General features: G+C 33.5%; 1 protein-coding gene and 1 long non-coding RNA gene across 2 annotated transcripts in view; both read left to right on the top strand.

The window, feature by feature from the left end:
- Positions 1 to 5376: 5376 nt before the first annotated feature.
- LOC132753740 (SH3 domain-binding protein 2-like) overlaps positions 5377 to 14759 on the top strand; it is a gene marked incomplete at its 5' end in the record, with an annotated part of 31144 nt that continues 21761 nt past the window's right edge. The window contains 2 exon segments of the mRNA XM_060744255.1: positions 5377 to 5454; positions 12800 to 12902. Coding sequence (XP_060600238.1) covers positions 5377 to 5454; positions 12800 to 12902 — 181 coding nt within the window.
- On the top strand, positions 13108 to 14536 carry LOC132753671 (uncharacterized). Its single transcript, XR_009628992.1, has 2 exons — positions 13108 to 13623; positions 14136 to 14536. It is a non-coding gene; the product is annotated as an uncharacterized LOC132753671 (long non-coding RNA).

Here is a 14759-nt window from a genome sequence, read left to right as displayed (position 1 = left end):
TAAAAAACACCCCCACACTGTACCTCTTAAAGTTAAATTTATTAAAATTTGCATGATTTTTGGCACTCACTGCTTGGCTTTTTTGTGCAAATAGGCAGGGCATGAAAAAGTCCCAACTTGGATAATAATAATTATTAAAAATTAAAAAGGGAAATTTAATTTTTTGGCATGATTTTAATATTGAAATTTTAAACCATTTCTACAGGAAAATATTATGATGATGTTATGTGTAATAGATTACTCTTTAAATAACATAAATTTCATATTAGATTTTATGAAAAAACGAATGATGATGATAGCCTCAATAGATGTTTTAAATGCACCTTTTTTGATGCATTAAAATTTTCAGATGCTCCTGGAAATAAATTTTTAGCTAGAGGCTGCAGTTTGAGGGGATTAAATAAGTCCAAGGGCTTCTGCAGATGCATATGCAGGAAAATATTCATCATTTTTTGCAAAAATGTTTTGTGAATCAAACACCAACCCCAAAAAGGGGCGCACTAGTTTTCAAGGGCAACATTGCTATTTGAGGGATTTTTCGCCCGGGTCCAAAATTTTTTTTATTTTTAAAGGGGGTTTTTAAAAATACTTGCCTCAATTGTTCACAATAATGAGACTATGTGTCATGCGCAACAACCAGTCACCTATCTCGAAGGTCAACTTCACACTTAGGGGTCAAAGATTAATATAGTCTGCTATAGGGTATATTTTGTGTGCGGTCATATAACTTTTTCATAGTAAAAGGGATTTGAAATATTTGCAAAAAGTACTATTAAAAGAAAATTTTCATGCGAATTACTTGGCCCCTACTAAAAAGGTAAAGGTCACAGGGGTAAAAAATTAACTTCTGTTTTTTGGGCCCCTATATTTTTTGTCTGACTAGAATTAAGGGTTTTTGAAATAATTGGGCACAAATTTTTACAATAATTGATGTTTTTGCCAAGAATAATCTATACCCACCTCCAAGGGAAGGCACACTTTCAGGTCAAAGGTTCACAGAGGGCCGTTATATGGTATATTTTTTTCCCGTCCATAAATTCTTCTAGATAAGGAAATTTTAAAAAATACTTGGCACAAAAAACACAATGTAAGATGATATGCAGTGTTACACCCGTGTCCCCACCCCCAAGGTAAACTTAAAAAGGGCAAAGTTTTAAAAGTCTTTTTAAAGGGGATATTTTGGGTTTCCAGCTTTTAATTTTTCATAGATAAGGGTTTTTAAAAATATTTTTGCACAAATAATCAAAAAAATAAGACGATGTTGGGGCCGAAAACCCGGGGTTTCCACCTCCAAGGCCCAAATTAAAAGGACAAGTTTTAACATGGTCATTTAAATAGGGTAATTTTTTGTGTCTAATCTAAAACTTTTTTTTTATATTTCCCGGGGGTTTTTGAAAATTTTGGGCACAAAAAAGTTTCAACAAAAAAAACAAAAATTAAATGTAAAGGGGGTAAACACCTGCACCCCTCCCTAAAAGGGGCAACATTTAGGGGGGTCAAATTTCAAACATAAATAGATGTTTAAATTTCCCCTGCTTTTTTCCCTATTTTTTTAAAAATTTAAATTGTTGCTTTGCAGATCTAGAATTGATTATAATTTTGGACAAAAGTCCTGAAATCCATCCTAATTTTTTTAAAAATTCCCTAATTTTTATGCTTCATATAAAACTGTCCGGAAGGAAAGGGGACGTTGGAAACTCGTTACAAAATTTGTATACAGTGAGGTGGATGTAAGGTCTTGTATAAATTGATTGGGGTTTGTAAGGTTTTTATACAGGGATTGGGGGGATTTTGGGTGTTGAAATACAGTAAATTGGGGAAATTAATGTTGTTAACAGTATTGGGGATGTAAGGTTTTGTATAAAGTGTTTGTGGTTTGTAAGGTTTCAAATACAGTGTTTTTAAAATGTAAGGTGTTGTTTTCAGAAATTGGGGGATGAAATTTTGGTTTTATAAGTGTTTTGGATGTAAGGTTTTTGTTAAAGTGATTGTGGATGTAAGATGTTGTATACAGGGGATTGTAAAAAAGAAGGGGTTGAAAATACAGTCATTGGATGTAAGATGTTGTATAAGGGTCATTGTGGAATGTAAGGGGGTTTATAAAGTCTTTTGTGGATGTAAGATTTTATAAAAGTAAATTGTGGATGTAAGGTTTTTTATTAAATTTTCATTGTGGATGAAGATTTTGTAAAACAGTTTTTGGGGGAATGAAAGGTGTTTAAAAAGTAAATTGGGGAAAGGGTAAAAAATTTTAAAAAGCCCCATTGGGGGGTGTAAGGTGTTGAAAAATCATTGGGATTAAGATTTGTATAAAAGCTTTTGGGGGTGAAAAGGTGTTGATAAAAGTCATTGTGGTTTGAAAGATGTTGAAATACATCTTGGGGGTTGTAAGGTTTTGTATAAAGTCTTTGTGGATGAAAAGATATTGTAACAGTCATTGTGGGGGGTAAGGTGTTGTAAAAAAGTCATTGGGGGTGTAAGGTTTTTTGTTAAAAGTCATGGGGTTTGTAAGGTGTTTTTATACAGTCTTTGTGGTTTGTAAGGTTTGTATACAGTCATTGGGGAAATGAAAAGGTTTGTTAAGTCTTTGGGTGGATGAAATGTGTTGTATAAAGTAAATTGGGGGTTTAAGTTTGTTGTATAGCAGCCCATTTGGGTGTAAGGTGTTGAAATAAAGTAAATTGTGGTTTGGAAGATGTTGAAAACCCAGTAAATTTGGGGGTGAAAAGGGGTTGTTTAAGTCATTGTGGATGTAAGGGGGTTGAAATTACAGTCATTGGGGGTGAAAGGGGTGTTGATAAAGTCTTTTTGGATGTAAGATTTTTATACAGTTTTGTGGGTGAAGGTGTTGTAAAAGTAAATTGGGGATGAAAAGATATTGTTACAGCCCATTTGGGTGAAAGGGGTTTTGGTTTTAAAGGGTCTTGTGGATGTAAGATTTTTGTAAAACAGTCATTGTGGGTGAAAAGGTTTTGTAAAAAAAGTAATTGTGGATGTAAGATTTGTAAACAGTGTTGTGGATGAAATGGGGGTTTTGTAAAAAGGATTGTGGATTTAAGGTTTTTGATAAAAGTGTTTGGGGAAAAAAGTGTTGTTAAAGTCTTTTTGGATGTAAAATTTTGAAATACAGTCATTTTTAAAGTAAGATGTTTAAAAAGTCATTGTGGGGGTAAGGGTTTTTAAAAAGTCATTGTGGATTTTAAGATTTTGTATACAGTCCTTTGTGGAGGGTAAGGTGTTGTTAAAGTCTTTGTTGGATGTAAGATGTTGAAATACGTTTTGGGGGGTTTTGAAGGGGTTTTGTAAAAAGTTTTGGGGAAATGTAAGATGTTGTATACAGTCCATTGGGGTGAAAGGGTTTTTTTGTATAAAGTAAATTGTGGATGTAAGAATTTAACAGTCTTTGTGGGGAAAAAGGTTTTTGAATAAAGAAATTGTGGTTTAAAAGTTTTTTGTATACAGCCCATTGTGGGGGGAAGGTTTTGTATAAATATTGTGGTTTTAAGGGTGTTGAAAAAAGTCATTGGGGAGTAAGAATGTTTAAAACATCATTGTGGGTGAAAAGGTTTTTTGTATAAATCTTTGTGGATGAAAGGTTTTTGTTTACAGCTTTTTGATGTAAGGTGTTGTATAAAAGTCTTTTGTGGATGTAAGGTTTGTATAAGCCCTTTGGGTGGATGTAATGTTTTGTAAAAAGTCATTTTTGGATGAAAAGATGTTGAAAACAGCCCTTGTGGGGGGAAAGGGGTTTTTGTATAAAGGGTCATTGTGGTTGTAAATGTTGTATCCCAGCCCATTGGGGGTGTAAGGTGTTGTAAAACAGTCCTTTGTGGATGTAAGGTGTTTGTATACAGTCATTGGGGGTGAAATTTTGTTTATAAAGAAATTGTGGATGTAAGATTTTGTATCCCAGTCATTGGGGGTGAAGGTGTTTTTTTTTTTTTTTAAAAAGTCATTGGGGATTAAGAATTGTATACAGCATTGGGGGTGAAAGGTGTTGTATAAAGTCATTTTTGGATGTAAATTTGGGTATACAGATTTGGGTGAAGGTTTTTTGAAAGTCTTTGTGGATGTAAGATGTTTAAACTGATTGGGGGAAATGTAAGGTGTTTTTAAAACAGTGATTGGGGAGAAGGGTTTTTGAAAAAATTTGATTGTGGATATGGGGGTTTTGTAACAGTCATTGGGGATTTAAGGTGTTTTATACAGTGATTGGGGGTTGAAAAGGTGTTGTTTTACGTGATTGTGGTTTTTTAAAGGTGGAAATACAGGATTGGGGAATATAAGGTTTTGTTTTAAAGTCATTGTGGGTGAAAAGATTTTGTATACATTTCATTGTGTTTAAATGTTGTATACAAGATTGGGGGTTTGTAAGGTGTTTTTAATAAGTGTTTGTGGATAAGGTGTTGTAAAAAAGTCATTGTGGATGTAAATTTTTGTATACGGTCATTGTGGGGGGTAAAAGTTTTTAAATGATTTTTTATGTAATGTTTTTGTCCCACAAAGGGTTTTATGTTTTAAGGTTTTGGGTTACAATTATTATAGATCCAAAAAAAATGATAATTCTTAAAATCATGTTTGTACATTTTGTTTTTTTTTATTTCCGGGAATTGGGGGATATGTAAAAAAAAATTTTGGGGGAAACCCCGGACCCATTTTATAAAAAAAATTCCTCAATGAAAAGATTTAAACTAAAATTGGCAGAAAAGGGGGTTTATCCCCTGCCCCTTTGGGAGTCTATAGGTAAATTGCACTTTTTTAAACCCTTGTGTAAATATATTTTGGCACTTTGTGAATATCTTTGGCACAGGCTAGTTTAACTTAAATCATTAATGCTAATTCCAGCAAACACAAGTTTTCCTGTATGAATTTGTGTATTTGAAAAGGTTACCAGGCTTCATTTGCCAATCACAGCAATTCTATATTTAATGATCATGCATTATTGTAAATGAATTGTGGCAAGCACTAATAGTGCTGTGCTTAACTTTATATATACAGTAATCGCACACTTATATAATGACAATTAGGTGAGTTTTATAGAAAGTCCTTAGCACTAGGACATATAAGACCAATTTAAAGACAGATTTAAGGCCATTTGAATATCATTTAATCTTTAGTCAAAGACAAGACTCATTATTTTATTATTCTTTTCCTGAGCAAAGTAAAGAAATTTATTTTAAGTTTCTTTTTAATATTTGTTATTCAATGGAAATGCATCTGATAAATATAGTTATTGATGTTTAATGACAAAAAACAAGTTCAACTGGCAGCCATTTCAAAGAAAGAATGTCACATACCTGACTTCTAGTCAGAGTTTGGACTGTTCATGATTGGAAAATAAAAGAATTGTTTTTGATTTTCGTTTTTTTTTTTCAGGTTGTCAAGATTTATTGGAGTATAAATGTTCACATTGTGGGTGGCTAAGGAAAAGGAGAACGCTGTCATTATTTTCATGTAAGATATTTATTTTCATTGTTACTATTTTCAGAATCTATTTATAGAACCATAACCAGGATATACAACACTTGATGTATGACTAAAAACCAAAATATGGCAGGGTAAAGCTGTATGCCTCCAGATAAGCCAAAATAATTTAATAAAATCAAACTGGAGAAAAATGTTCTTAAATAAAGTAATTATTTACAATTTATTTGTGATCAATTTTTCAGTATTTATAACAATATTTCTACTGTGTTACTAATGAAGTAAGGGATATTTTTGCATATTTTGACCTTTTTGGTAATTTGTCTGGGTTGTAAGTGCAATTTGAAATGTATTAAAATCTTCCTATAAGTAACTTCACAAAATTATGCTTATAAATACATTATCAAAATTTTCATGAAAATTAGCATGAATCTGGAGGCGTGCTGCTTTAAAAACCTGAAGAGCTAGTTTTCATATAGTATAATAGATGTATTTTTAAATGTATCAGTACAGAAATGTGATATGTAATTGACTATATGTTTTAATTGTTGTGTTAAGAGATACAGGGTAATAAATACTTAACATGTTTAACCAGATCATTATCTGCTTTTATTTGTCAATCTTTTACTATAAATAACTTCTATTCTCTCACTTTTTAAAATTGGTTAAGGTGTCAGCCTCTCAACACAGGGATCATAGGTTTGAGACATATTTGAGTCACCTTAGTGCAGTTACTGGTTAACTGCAATAATGTAAGGAGTTAACCAAACCTGTTTTTGGTCTATGGGGAAAATTATAGTTCACTAAGGGGACAATATGACACCATTACTAGCTATATAGTTAGTTCAAGGAAACCAATTAAAAGTGATTAATACAAATTGCAATTAGTCACTCATTTAGTTATCAAGATGAAATAAATATTTTTATTTGTTTAATTGGTTTGAGCTGAAACAATTATTCCCCCACAAACAAAGTTTAGGCAGGGTATATAAGAGCCAGCTTGTTGGTCGGTCAGTCCATCGGTCGGCTCACTTCGTTGTTTCCGGACAATAAATAGTTATGTTTATTTGTTAGATTTGGTTTTTATGATGCACCAACAACAATCAGTAGTAGGTCAAATAAATATATAATATTTAAACTTAAAACTAACCAAACTGTTCAAACTGAATGCTACCTGCAGCAAGGTCAAGGCTTTTGTCACAACTGAAAAGAGCAGAGGCATGTACAAGTGTGTGGGATTTGTGAGACTGATCATTAAAGCTTAAAAGTACATTTCTCATTGGTGATATTTAATATTTGTTATTGTCCCATTATCCATAATGTCTGTAAACAACATCCCCCTCTCAAACCATTTAGTTCATTTTGAATGACATTTTGAATTTTAATCAAACTTCAAAGGATGATACTTAAGTCAGGTCCTCTAAGAAGTAATGTTAACACTTGTGACGTTGTCTAACTGAAACCGAAAATGGTTTGCCTTTGCTGCAAGTAAAGAGCCAGGTCAGCTTGTACTTCTATGTAGTCTGACAAGGCTGTTGTAGCTCAAGTTTTTATGTTGAACTACCTCAAGCTTTAAATGGATTGTTCCAAATTCAGAAAATCCATAACACAAATTTCAACTGCTGGTGAGTAAGCACTCAAGATTGAATTCAAAGTAGTGTTTTCTAATATAATCAAGATTTGTCCAGTTTTGAGTCTCGCATATATCTTCAAAAGTGTTTAAAAAAGCAAATAGTCCTTAAAAGTTCGTGAATTTAATTTAACTCTCTTAAAAAGTGCTTAAATTTGTCTGACAATGTGCTTGAAAACGCTGACTAAAGCCTAGGTCACAAATAAGAAAATGCCGCCGGGCGGCGTCTGTTTCTCCAAAAAATCGCAATATCGGCCGTCGTCCGTCCGGCGGCAGTGACTATCGGACGGCAGCAGCTGAAAATTTTGCTCATCGGGCGGGCGCCTTCGAGTTTTAAGTAATACTTAAAAGCTAACGGCGGCCGGACGATAATTTTTGGGGTCACTGAGTATAAATATCATCGAGCGGACATCGCTCGGTCACCGGGCGGCGACCGGGCGATGATATTTTGATAGGGCGATTTCTTTTTCTACTAAAACACCGTCCGATTTAAAAGGCGTCCGGGCGGACATCGGCCGGGCCCCGCCCGGTGCCTGAATAGAGACAAGTAGTCAAACGATTATCGCCCGGTACCCGGACGATTCATGTACAGGCACCAGGCGGTCATCGTTTTGTCATCCGGCGACCGGGCTGCTTATGTTTGTTGTAATTTCAGCTTGAAGAAGTTGTAATAGCCTCAAAATTATATTTGTGAATTTATTTTGAATACTAGTAAACATGAATTTTTTCTTCAATGTCCATGCGAATGTCTGATTTATTTTCGCCTTCTACGGCCTCGATAATTGGCCGTTGGTGACTCAGTGTCAACAACACGGACCATCTCCTTGGCCTTCCCCTTGGCTTTGGCAGCTGACTTCTTTGCTGGCATAAATACAAGTGGCTGATTTATAAGGGATGTCATTATATGTAAAGTCATTGTCGCCCGGCGCCCGCGCGGCAACCGTCCGATTCACTTTTAAATCGCACAGGCGCCGTACGGACATCGGGCGGCGACCGCCCGATCCGTTCAATTCTTTCTGTAAAATCCATTCGGCGAAAATCGCCCGACGACTGCTTCATTCATGACCACGCAAGGTATCAGATTTGAAATCGCCCGGCGTCCACGACATCAAAAAATCTGCCGATTTTATAAAAATCGTTTAATCGGACGGCGCCCGTTTTATTTGTGACCTAGGCATAAGTGGTTGGTAAAAAGGTATTAGTTTCAACATATGCACCCTATTAAGTACCAAAATCAATACAAATGTTTGCTTTTTTAAGGTAACACTTTTTACGGGCTTTTTCCATATTGTAAAATATAACATGATACAATGTTTTCTGTTATTCAAAGTAATAAACAAGTCAAAGTAAAGTCGATCTTCAATATTCTATCATGACTAGGTACATGTGCACTTAATCCTTGGTAAAAAGTGATATATAATTACTGTATGTGACATTTGGTAACAAGCGGTTTTCATATGTGACAAAATGGGAAAACATGCTATATAAAGTGCTTGAATGTCGTCATTGAATGTTTATATGAACATTGTAAACTAAATTGACTATCAATTCAAGGTAATTATATAAGGAGTAGAATTAAGTAATATTTATAGCTTACTGATTAAACAGCAAGGAGTTGAGAGTAGAATCTACTTTAGTATAGTACTTTACATTATGAAGTAGGGATTGTCTGTTGTTTACACTTTGATCGTCGCTAAACTTAACTAACATGACCTCTTTCTTCCTGAGTAATAATGATTTACTAATGATTGAGGATAACTTATAACTTAACTGTCTGTGTAAGAAATTAAAAATGCTGTTTCTTAGAAGATAACTTTCTTCTGATAATAATGGCCTTGTTTGTTAAAAGAATAGCACAAATAACTGTTTCATTGTGAATTCTGACGTAAACAGTCCTTTAACTCATTACGTGATATACACGCCTTTTAACACCTTTTTCACCTCACCTTTTTTGTTGTCTCCAATGGTGAAAAAATGCCTTATTTAGCGCCCCAACACTTGTTTTTGTTTAATAATGTTGTTTAAAAAAAATGACCACTTTTTCAGCGCCACCCTCTATCCAAGAGGTACATCAGGGGGTTGCCACAAGGGGGATGTGCCCCCTTCTGTTTGGGGGTTTGATGGGGGTCAGCAGACCCCCTCATTTCAAAACTTTTGGACTTGTTAGAGGCTAAAAATGGCCCCAGGTTGACCTTAAGGTAACATATAACCAACCCTGAAAAGTCTTTGACTCTATCTCAATCCATTGAGAAGTTTCAGCACTTTGAAATCAGTTTTGATGGAAAAATCAACACAAAATAGTGATTTCTGGCAATTTTGAGATGCCCCCTTTTTGCCATGGTAACAGGAAATTTAAAGGGACTCCACTGAGGTTTAAAAGCCTAAAAACATAACATTAGAATTTCTTACATAAATGAACTGGGGCGCTTTAAACAGAAATATATGCAACGCTTTTCATTTTGGGTCATTTTTTTACAATTTGAATAATTATTATGGAAAAACGAAGTGCGCGAATGATCTGAAAGTTTGCACAAAGATTCGTGGTCTACACCTACATCAAATGGTACATTTATCTGGAAAAAAATATTTTCAGTCCCATCATGTCAAAAAACCTCAGTGGAGTCCCTTTAAGATTGAGAATGCAGTTACAAAGGCTATGGTCCAGTCAACATTTGTGCCAGGTTTGAGCAGTATTGTAGTTTTATAGCAATTTTTTAGCAATTTGCTCATGCAGCAATGGGTTAAATATTAAAGTTAAGCATTGCACAGTAGAGAAATATGATAAATGAAATAGAAAGTGCTTTTGCCTGTTTTGGAGTTGAAAAAAAAATAGACACAGCTCAGCTTATCAAATTTTCCTCATGTGTGTGGTTCCCATATATTTGATTGGTTCCCATATATGAACATGTATTAACATTTGAGAAATATGATAAATAAAATAGAAACTGCTTTTGGAAAAACATAAAAAATAGACACAGCTCAGATTAACAAATTTTCCTCATTCCATGGATCATTAGATAGAAAATAGTTTGATGGGTTCCCTGGATATATGAACATGTATTAACATTTGAGAACCGGACATTGCATCTGTAAATTACTCATTTTCTAGCTATGTATACTTTCTACTGTTTTTATATAATCAGATATACAGTTCATGATAAAACATCTGGTATGCAGGATGTGAAATTGTGAACTTTAATCTAGAAGCTCAGATATTAATTACGTTGACAATAACTTTCTTCACTTTCACGATTTTTTTGTACAGTTTCATATATTATTTCATTCATAAGAGTATTCGTAATAGATTACAATTGCATAAAACTTGTGTCTCCTTGATATTGATTTCCTCGTTTTAAGTTTCCTTATAGTCTCGAGATGAAACTAAAAATATATTAAGTGCTTCAGCAGTACTATTCGTTGGTTGTACATCCTAATATTGTTAGTGTGAGAAAATCTTATCAACATTTAGATTGTTTAAATTTAATTGGGTTGATGATGCATAAAATTTGCATATTGACAGATTTACTACCTTATACGCAGTATTGATATTGAAAGGGTTTCATATTTTCGAAGAATTTTTAAAGTTCGATATACTGTACTTAAAGTTACAAGCTTTAAGTGTATGATATTACTTTTGATTTAAACACTTAAGAATCCTAACAATAAAGTATGTGATGTAACGTCTGATTAACATTTCAGGGCCGGCAAAATCTGATCTTGACTTACTTGTCTGTTTCTATCTAAAGCATTTCTTTACTTGTCGGTATGATATTTAAATAGTTAACTTTTGAAAATTTCTACAACCCTGGCAATACAGACAATTGATTTGCAGGCCTTGACTGCCTAAAGTATACAACCCTAATGATAAAGTTAAGTAAATGCTACGCTTCTCAGGTTAACGCTTAAAAGAACCCTAATGACAAAGTAATGTGATGTAACTTCTGATTAACACTTACGAATATCCTAATGACAAAATTAATATGTTAGTTAATTCTTTTTAATGCTTACGAACCCTAACAACAAAGTATATGATGCTACTTCTGATTAACACTTTTGAACCCAGTAATGGCATGGCATTTGTCATCTAACTTTGGGCAATATAGAAAGCAAGAGGCCACTCTTGCACTTGATGACAGTTTTCCTGAAATCTAATTTTTCTCTACATTTTTGTCACATGACACAGTTTTTCCACTATTATGTCATAATTTTAGAAAGTACCTGTATGCTAACTTGAATACATTGCACCTCATTATAGGGTCAGTTAAGTCCTTAAGTCATAAATTATTGTTTTGCAGACTGTTGAACAATGTAAAAGCTTTACTTTAATCATCATCAGTGTGTTAGTCACAAATATGAATTAAGATTTAAAACATATCATATTTCTTAGAGTTGAGGCGTGAGAAAAGAATTAGTGAATTAGCGATGTCAATTTTGAATCATCTTAAATTCATCATGTTTATACAGCCTATTTTTGCTTGTAATTGATTAAATTATGATTAAAGTAATCAGAAAAATGCATAATTACAGATTATTTCAAATAAATAGAAAATATGAATTGATTAATGATAGATTAAATTACTTTTCATGATTTACCCATGTCTGTCTTTATAGGCCTCTATTTTCATTTCTCAAAAACTTCTTATATGCTGTTATTATTTTCGAAAAACTATTATACTTATTGACCAATATAACAAGCTTCTTCTGCTGTTTGGTAATTAGAACAGTTACAGGCATAAAGTATTTTGTATGGAAGTCAAAATACTGTTTTGTTTATATTTTGCTACCTTTAAGACAAATTTATAATTTCACATCATGTACTTTTGATGATAAGTATCTATCTGATATGCTTTAAATACAAAATTAAAACAAATTACTAAACTTGTGACTTTGCCCCCTTCTAAAGAAGATAAAAAATATTCAAAATGTGTCTTTAAAGTTGTTAATTGTTAAATGTTTAGTGTCATCCATCTAGAGTTTCAAGCACTGATTAGTGTTGAAATATCTAACACATGACATTGTATTTACTTACAATCTTCATAAAGGCTTCAAATGTACTCATACAATGTGTACCAACATCTGTTATTTTTAGATACATTGAAGGACATATTTAGAAACATATTTACAGCAAATATAAGGTTACAGGTACATGTATATGTTTGTAGATACAGCTTGCCATAGTTAAATGGTATGTAAGTAACAGTTTTTAGTATGATTTATATGACAAGTGTAATTAGTTGTTTTCAGGTCCTCACCAGCACTAAATAAAACTTGTAGGCTATGACAAGTTTAATTATTTGATTTCAGGGCCTGACGCCAGCATTAGAATTTATATGACATGTTTAATTTACTTGATTTCAGGGCCTCACCAGCACTAAAATTTATATGACAAGTTTAATTACTTGATTTCAGGGCCTCATCAGCAGTAAAAATAATATAATTTTAATTACTTTAACTTACAAGCACTAAAACTTAAATGTCATAATGACATGTTCAATTACTTAATTTCAGGGCCTTGCCAGCACTAAAATTTATAAGACTAGTTAAATTACTTAGGACCTATCCAGCACTAAAATTTATAAGACTAGTTTAATTACTTAGGGCCTATCCAGCACTTATATTTATACTACAAATTTAATTAACTTAGAGCCTTACCAGCACTAAAATTTATATGACAAGTTTAATTTCTTGATTTCAGGGCCTCACTAGCACTAAAATTATATGACAAGTTTAATTACTTGATTTCAGGGCCTCAAGCATATGTTGTACTGTATGATGGATGTCTTTATTATTTTAAGAATGAGAAGGCACGGGAATCAGCTGGCAAATTCTCCTTGTATGGCTATAATGCGTAAGTTTATTTATATATAGATTGTAATAACTTCATTAAATTAAGCAGCAATTTTTTTGGGCAAGTTTACATATGTAATAATAATTTGTCAACTTTTAACAGTGTTTTACTATTTATGAAATGAAACTAAGTATTCTCTGACCTTAAACTCTAGGTATATTTGAAAATTATGATCCTATTTTTGTCCCCGCCTTTTTGAAGAAAAAAGGGGGATATAGAAATAGGCTCCGTCCGTCCGTCTGTCCGTCCGTCCGTCACACTTTCGTGTCCAGTCCATAACTTTGTCATTTATGAAAGGAATTTGAAATAACATGGCACAAATGTTTATTATAATAAGACGATGTGTCATGCGCAAAAACCAGTCACCTACCTTCAAGGTCAAGGTCACACTTGGAGGTCAAATATTAACATAGTCTGTTACAGGGTATATTTCGTGTCTGGTCCATAACTTTGTCATTTATGAAAGGAATTTGAAATAACTTGGCACAAATGTTTGTTATAATAAGACGATGTGACATGCGCAACAACCAGACCCGTACCTTCAGGGTCAAGGTCGTACTTGCTCATTCAAGGTTAACATTGTCTATTTGAGGGTATATGTCGTGTCCGGTCCATTACTTTCTTATCTATGAAGGGATTTTGTAAATACTTGCCATAATTGTTCACAATAATCAGATGATGTGTCATGCGCAAAAACCGGTCACCTACCTCCAAGGTCAAGGTCACAACTGGGAGGTCAAATACTTACATAGTCTGTTACAGGGTATATTTTTTGTCCGGTCCTAAAACTTTTTCATAGATCAAAGGATTTTGAAAATACTTTGCACAATAGTCACTTTAATAAGAGGATGTGTCATGCGCAACACCTGCATCCCTACCTCCAAGGTCAAGGTCACACTTAGAGGTCAAAAAATTAACATAGTCTGTTATAGGGTATATTTTGTGTCGAATCTAGAACTTCTTCATAGTTCAAGGGATTTTGAAATAACTTTGCACAAATAGTCACAATAATAAGCCAATATGTCAGGTACAACACCTGCACCCCTACCTCTTAAGGTCAAGGTCAACACTTAGAGGTCAAAGGTTAACAGAGTCTGTTTATTTGGTATATTTTTTGTCCCATCCATTACTTCTTCATAGATTAAGGGATTTTGAAAATACTTGGCACAATTAGTCACAATGATTAGATGATATGTCATGCATAACATCTGTGTCCCTACCTCCAAGGTCAAGGTCACACTTAGAGGTCAAAGATTTACATAGTCTGTTATAGGGTATATTTTGTGTCCAATCTATAACTTCTTCATAGTTCAAGGGATTTTGAAAATACTTGGCACAAATAGTCTCAATAATAAGACGTTATGTCATGCACAACAACCTGCTCCCCTATCTCCAAGGTCAAGGTCACACTTAGAGGTCAAAGCTTAACATGATAGATTTTTAAATTCCGTGTTTCATTTTATTTTTTTAACAAATTTATTGTTACATTTGCAGATCTAGCATTGATCATAATTTTGGACTGAATGTCCTGAGATCCATACCTCAATCTTTTGAAATAGCACAATTTTATGCTTCATATAAAACTCCCGGGCCGGGGGACGTTGGTAACTCTGTTACAAATTCTTGTTTAGATTGTCATTGTCCCCTAGGGTATATGGACTTATATATTAGGACATATCTTAATAACTCTTCTCTGAAGTCAGTAAGCCTTACTGTCAGCTCATATACATGTATTTAGCATGTGGCATTATCTTAAAGGAATTCCACTGAGGTCCAAAGACCTAAAAACATGAAAATCCAATTTCTTACATATATCAGCTACTGCACTTAAAACAGAGCGATATGCAAAAGATAATT

Source organism: Ruditapes philippinarum, unplaced genomic scaffold (assembly GCF_026571515.1).
Source record: "Ruditapes philippinarum isolate M1 unplaced genomic scaffold, ASM2657151v2 ctg3534_1_1_1_1, whole genome shotgun sequence".
In the NCBI taxonomy this organism is placed as follows: domain Eukaryota; kingdom Metazoa; phylum Mollusca; class Bivalvia; order Venerida; family Veneridae; genus Ruditapes; species Ruditapes philippinarum.
Note: the sequence above shows the minus strand (reverse complement) of the source record. Positions and strands in the feature narration are given on the sequence as shown.